The sequence below is a fragment of the Chrysochloris asiatica genome, unplaced genomic scaffold (assembly GCF_000296735.1).
Source record: "Chrysochloris asiatica unplaced genomic scaffold, ChrAsi1.0 scaffold00113, whole genome shotgun sequence".
Classification (NCBI taxonomy): Eukaryota; Metazoa; Chordata; class Mammalia; order Afrosoricida; family Chrysochloridae; genus Chrysochloris; species Chrysochloris asiatica.
Window position 1 is genome coordinate 11,046,770 of NW_006408631.1, and position 7,209 is coordinate 11,053,978.

Here is a 7,209-nt window from a genome sequence, read left to right on the forward strand (position 1 = left end):
AACCCTCTACTTTACCAAACATGATATCCTTTTCCAGGGACTGGTCCCTCCTAATAATATGTCCAAAGTATGAGAGACGAAGTCTGGCCATTCGGACTTCCAAGGAGCACTCTGGCTATACTTTTATTTGTTCTTTTGGCAGTCCATGGTACTTTTAATGTTCTCCTTCAACACCATAACTCAAATGCATCAATTTAGCCTTTAGCTTTATGTATTACACTAAATGCTTTGTAGTTATAAAAACAAATAAACAACAACAAAAAGGCACCATCTAATTCAATAAATTGCTTAAATAACTTTGCTCCATTCAAATTTGAGAAGCGCAATGTTAGGACAAACTGCTAAGAATGAAAAACTGCTACATACTGGTTAAACATACATACATACTTCACATACTAAACAACTTACTGTAAATTAAGTACTTTAGGATTAAATACAGTTTTATTGTTTTTTGTTGTTGCTGAAAACCTTTCATAGTTATTCTGTTTAATGAAAGATATCTTTGCATTTTAAAACTACACATTTTTTTTTAAATGAGAAAAATCAATTATAGTTTCTGACTTAGTTAATTAAAAAAACTATAATCACCATACTATGCCTGATTCACATGTTCCCCTGAACCATATGTACCAATGTGGTCACCACACTTTGAGAAATGAATGCTAGAAGCAGATAGAGAGACTATCTACTAAAATGATGGAAATGACATTGAAACACATTAAAAAGATTCAGCATCAAATCCAAATCCAAAGCTAACTGTGGCTATAAATGAAGTATATGGAGGATTCAAAAAGATCTTGGAAAAACGGAATTAAAAGATATTAGAATTTTTCCATTATTTTTTTTTTTTGAAGCTGCCTCGAATATAACTGTGTTACACTGCAGAATAAGCAATGGATGGCTAATTGCAAGGTCAGTGGTTCAAATCCACTAGTCACTCCTTGGAAACCCTATACAGCGGCGTTGTTATGAATCAGAACGAACTCAAGGGCACTTAACAACAAAAATAATTGACAAAATGAAAATAGACTTATTCAACTAATTTTATTTATATAAGGGATACTTGAAAAGATAATAATGAAAAGAAGTAAAGTATGTCCCATGAGATAAAATACATTTTTATGAACTCATTATTCAAACCTTGTTTTGTTGCTATTAAGTGCTGGTGAATTGGTTCTGACTCATAGTGACAGTATAGGGTTTCTGAGGAGCTGGTGAACTTGTACTGCCGATCTTTCAGTCCAGTGCTTATCCGATAGTGCAACACCAGGACTCCTCATTATTCAAACACCGTGAACTAAAATATGGCTTAAAAACAAACAAAAACACTTCAACTACTTACCAAAAGATAAAAAACGCTCACCTTGAGGCTGAACTCTGGTGGAACTGTGGGTTAAGCATTGGGCTGCTAACCACAAGGTCAGAGATTCAAAGCCATCAGCAGTTCCCCCAGGAGAAAGTTAAAACTGTTCCCATAAAGATGATGTACAGTCTCGGAAACTATGTCTAGGATTGCTATGAGTCACAATCAACTCAATGACAGTGAATTTTTTTTTTTTTTTTGGTTTGGGGCTAGTATTTTGGATAAAACTCAAAATATTTTAACAATTAAAAAGCAGTAGTTAACTTGTTAAGGAGTCCTGGTGTAGCACTGTAGGGTAAGTACAGTACTGACAAACAGAGGTTGGTGGTTCAAACTCATCAGCCATTCATTCCTTGGAATCCCTATATAGGTTTGCTATGAGATGAACTGACTCGATGGTACTTTACAACTGGTTGGATTCAGGAACACAAAAAATGTTATTTTATTTTTTTCATTAAAAAGCTAAACTGAGATTCTTAATAGCTATAAAACATGCCTCAAGTAACTGAACACAATGTTTTAAAGCTACTTTGAAATAATCATGTGCTTAATCCAAACTGACATGAAAGACTTCAGAATACATTTCCACTGTGTAGAACACATTTTAAGTCATTTAAAAAGTCAAACAACCATATACATTTTCCCCTTTTAAGAAACTAACCATTTTATTTATACCTGGTTAAAAATAATATCAAAAGTAATTTTAAACTGAGCAACAAATATCTGAACATTTTCCTGGTTCTGAGAGGTTTCTGAAGAGCTGAATGGATCTGCTATTGCTGTTGTTGTTAGGTGTTATTGAGTAAGTACCGACTCACAGCTACCCTGTGCACAACAGAATGAAAAGCTGCCTGGTCCTAGGTCAACCTCACAACTGTTGCCACGCTTGAGCCCAATGCTGCTGCCACTTTGCCAATCCATCTCTCTAGGGCTCTTCCTCTTTTCTCTGACCCTCCACCTTACCAAAGATGATACCCTTCTCAAGCAACTGGACCCTCCTGACAATATGTCCAAAGTATGAGAGACGAAGTTTGGCCATCCTGGCCTCCAAGAAGCACTATGGCTGCACTTCTTCCAACACAGATCTGTTAATTCTTTTGGCAGCCCATGGTACTTTCAATATTCTCCTCCAACACCATAACTCAAATGCATCAATTCTTCTACGGTCTTCCTTATTCACTGTCCAGCTTTCACATGCATATGAGGTTACTGAAAATACCATGGCTTGGGTCAGGCGCACCTTAAGTCCTCAAGCTGACATCTTTGCTCTTCAACACTTTTAAAAGGTCTTATGTAGCAGATTTGCCTAATGCAATACGTCATGTGATTTCTTGACTGCTGCTTCCATGAGTGTTGGTAGTTGATCAAAGAAGAATGAAGTGCTTGACAACTTCAATCTTTTCTCTGTTGATAAGAATGTTGTGTATTGGTCCAGTGGTGAGGATTTTTGTTTTCTTGACATTGAGATGCAATCCATACTGAAGGCTGTGCTCTTTGATCTTTATCAGTACAATTTTAAGTCCTCTTCAGTTTCAGCAAGCAAGGTTCTATCATCTGCAAATCTCAGGCTGTTAATGAGTCTCCCTCCAATCCTGATGCCATTTTTTTCTTCATAGAATCCAGCTTGTTGGATTATTTGCTCAGCATACAGGTTGAATAAGTATGGTGAAAGAATACAACCTTGTCACACACCTTTCTTAATTTTAAAACATTCAGTGTTCCCATGTTTTGTTCAAACAACTGCTTCTTGGTCCATGTACAGATTCCTCATGAGCACAATTAAGTGTTTTGGAATACTCATACTTTTCAACATTGTCCATAGCTTGTCATGATCCACACAATTGAAAGTCTTTGCCTAGTCAATAAAGCACAGGTAAACATTTTTCTGGTAGTCTCTGCTTTCAGCCAAGACCCATTAGACATCAGCAATGATATCCCTCGTTACACAGTCTCTTTTGAATCCAGCTTGAACCTCTGGAAGTTCTCTGTCAATGTATGCTTGCAGCCATTTCTGTATTACCTTTAGTGAAACTTTATTAGCATGGGATATCAAAGATGTAAGGATACTTAAAAAGCTAAAAAGGATTAACTATCTTAGTGAACTTTTTAGCATTTAATGTAAATATTTATTGTTTTGTAAGACCAACTTTCTAATATTTTATATAAATTATGCTAAATATTTTGAATTATTTTATACTTACATGATATACTTTGATATAAATAAAACTAACAGCAATAACCTCAGACAGTTAAGTTTAACAATAAAGATAAAAAGTATCTAAATAAAAGGTAAACATATAAAGAGAATAATTTTCTAAGTATTAGTGTAAAACTTAAGAAATCTTAAACAATAACTGCAAGCACAATCTCTCAGGAAAAAGAAAAGACATTAAATTAGTTGCCTTTTTGGTCATGCAGTAATTTTAAATTCTAAGTAACTATATAACTCAAATCATGGCATTTAAACCCCTATACAGGGTGTTTATGAGTTGGAACCAACTTGACTGCATGTAACAGGAGTCCTGGTGTGGCGCTACAGGATAAGCACTTGACCTTAAGGTTGATTTTGAACTGCAAAGTCAGAGGTTCAAACTCACCAGCCGCTCATCAGAAACCCTATACACGGTTGCTTTGAGTCAGAACCAACTTGATGGTACTTACCAATAAACAGAAACTAAGAACTTTGTAGATATTCTATGAATGCTATGCTAGAGATTATACCTAACTACATCAAGACATTAAAATATGAATTTTATTCATGATATTGAAATATATGCTATTCAAATAAGTTAATATTTCATATTCATGATATAAACACACAAAATATAACATCATGTAAATAAAACTAACTTTTCTCCGTTGCCCCAGGCAAACAAGGTCCCATCCTTACTGAAGGTATAGACTTTGCAATTTTTTCCAGATTCCCTGAAAATGACCCAAAAAAAGTTTATATTAGTATATTACTAAGCATTAATACTTTTCAAAAATCTGATTACAAAACCCACAATCTTTACCTATAAACAGTTACATAAATTTTAACAAAAAACATTATGACTCAAAATGCAGTGTCCATGACCACTGTAAAGGAAGATGGAAACTGATTTTATACCAACAGATCCTTTTTTTTTTTCTTAATAAGCCTCTTCAACCTGTATAAATTCAATCTTAAGAAAGCTACAGAGCCACTGTAGGTAAATAATTTGTGTGATAACCTAAAAATGTAAATGAGCATGAATGCTACCAGCTAATAACCCTGATCCTTAGAGGGCTGAAGGATTTCAACACAGACATTACTCCAGATTATCTACATAACAAAACAGTGTTGCTGTTGTTGTTAAGTGCCCTTGAGTCTTTCTAAGAGTGACCCTGTTATTATAACTCTATACAGGGTTGCTATGAGTTGGAACCAACTGGATGGCACTTAACAACAAGAACAACATAGGGTTTTCCAGGAGCACCTTGTGATTAGCAGTCCAGTACTTATTCTACAGAGCCACACCAGCAGTGGACAGAAAATCTCAAGTGGTCAACAAGTGTCCCATGTACAGAGACAGAAGTTGCAACAACAAGAGGATCTTTATGTGCTATAGAACAAGCACTCGACTACAAGGTCAGTTTGAACCACAATGTCAGTGGTTCAAACTCACCAGTCTCTCCTCAGAAACCCTATACTAGGTCGCTATGGGTCAGAACCGACTGGAGGGCACTTAATAACAACAACAACATTTAAATTCACAGCTCTTAACACCAATTACAGCTCTCATTATCATCATCCAACCTAAGACATGATTCACAGATAGTTTGTGAAAGTCATGTTTGTATTTATTATTTTGATGTGTCTAAAAATTCTACTCAGCAAGGAAGTATGATTACCTTGAAACAATTTGTTCTTAGCAAGCTCATTTTGACTCTAATAGCCACCCTCTTATCTCAATGCTTATACAATGTCCTTTAAACAACTCATTTTAGAAATGTCTTTAAGACTGAGGGCACACCTACTTATCTCTAGTATCCAAAAACCAGTGCTCTTCTTATTTTTGGCAATTGGGAAATTTTGTCTCTTTCTGGTATAATCTTTTAAATGAAAAATTTCCAATACACACAAAAATAGAGAAAAGTTACAAATAAACCTCTATACACCCATCACTGAGCTTAAATAATTATTAACTCATGGCCAATCTTGTAATCTACTCCCTACTTTTTATTTATTTATTTATTGTTAATGCCAGAGTATTTTGAAGCAAAACTCAGATATGCCATTTTCCATCCTACAGTTTTCATCTCTAACTGATGAAGGTATTTTCAAAATCAAAATCACCACTGCCATTTTATTTCACAGAATTAAAAATGACCCCTTAATATCATACAATACCCAGTATTTGACTGTGCACTCAAATTTAAGGTCTGTTCATCCAGAAGATTGATTAGAGTCAAGTTTTTGGTGTCTTTAAGGCATGTTCTTCATAGAAAGTATCATATAGTTCCTATTGCAACAGGAGGCACATAATGTCTGGTTACACAGGGTCCCTATGCACTTAACAACAACATCTACATCAAAAAACTCCATTTAGTGATCTTGAGATTGAACTGGACTTAGTTATATGCCTCCTGAGATTCACCAACCCCTTCCTACTCCCAGATCTTCAATGGAGACAACGCACCACCGTATCTCCTAACACCACTATGTATACAGACCCCTCTAGTTTCTCTCTGAAACTCCAGAGGAGAGGGCTGCACTGAAGGATGGCCTCCACCATGTCCGTTGCAGCGGGAAGCAGAGGAGCTCCCATACTCGGATTCAGCTGACCCAGAGTCTCTGACTGCACAAAAATTTCTTACCCTTCCTCCATCCACTACATCTTTCGAGGGCACAGAAATACAGCCTCTCTGGAGACATTCTGTAAGACCAAGCAACCTGGCTGTATTTTGTGAAGGCTGTAATCAGCTCAGCTTGTGCTCCCCACCTTATATTTGCTTTCATTCATTTCCACTGCTTTGGGATTATATACCCCAGTGAAATGTAAAACATAATCTTTGCCACACTTTGTTTTTTACAGAAATGTTCCCCAAACATTAGTATTAATGTACAAACCACCTGAGGAGTGTGGTAAAATAGTTTTGATTGAGTAAGTCTGGTAGGGTCTGAGACGTTGCACTGGCTTACAGGTGATACCAATTTTAGGCCCACAATTTCTGTAGCAAGGTTCTAGAGAACAGTACATCTTGTATTCTGACCTGGACTCATTCTCCAAGGAACTGCTTCCTTTTAGTGAAGAATGCTCTTTAGAGATAACAATCTATAAACTAGGGGCATTCAATGCTACTGGGTCATCACCACTTCTAGGATTTTTTGGTGGACAGAACTAGGAAATACAAATGTTTTTATGAAAAGAAACCATGAGTTCATATTGTATTTGATAGCCTATCTCTTTATTCTTACACTGAAAAATCTTGGTTTCTAACATTATTCATTTGCTTTATCCTACAATAGAATCAAAATAATAGTACCAATTTTCTCTTAACAATAAAACTATTACAATGCATTGAAGATCTTTGTAATTCTTCAAATGGTTATGCCATCAACTTGCTATAAAGCTAGGTTCACTTGTTTCAGTTTTCTATTTAACTTAAAGCAATTACATGATCCAAAGTCAAAACTAAACATTCACAAACATGTCTCCTGCATCCTGTAACTCTCTCTTCCTACATGTTGTTGTTGTTGTTAGGTGCCATCGAGTCAGTACCAACCCATAGCGACCTTATGCACAGCAGAACGAAACACTGCCAGATCCTGGGCCAACCTCACTACTGTTGCCACGCTTGAGTCCATCGATGCTGCCACTTGG

At 36.0% G+C, this 7,209-nt stretch overlaps 1 protein-coding gene across 3 annotated transcripts in view; it reads right to left on the reverse strand.

Annotated features, from left to right (window-relative positions):
- Window positions 1-7,209, reverse strand: part of EIF2A (eukaryotic translation initiation factor 2A, 65kDa) — a 50,405-nt gene that overhangs the window by 27,594 nt on the left and 15,602 nt on the right. For 2 of the 3 annotated variants that reach the window (XM_006867986.1, XM_006867988.1), the window contains exon 3: window positions 4,214-4,288. The exons of the other annotated variant lie outside the window; for it this stretch is intronic. In XM_006867986.1, the coding sequence (XP_006868048.1) occupies window positions 4,214-4,288 (75 nt within the window). The remainder of the gene's footprint in view (window positions 1-4,213; window positions 4,289-7,209) is intronic. 3 annotated transcript variants of the gene reach the window in all.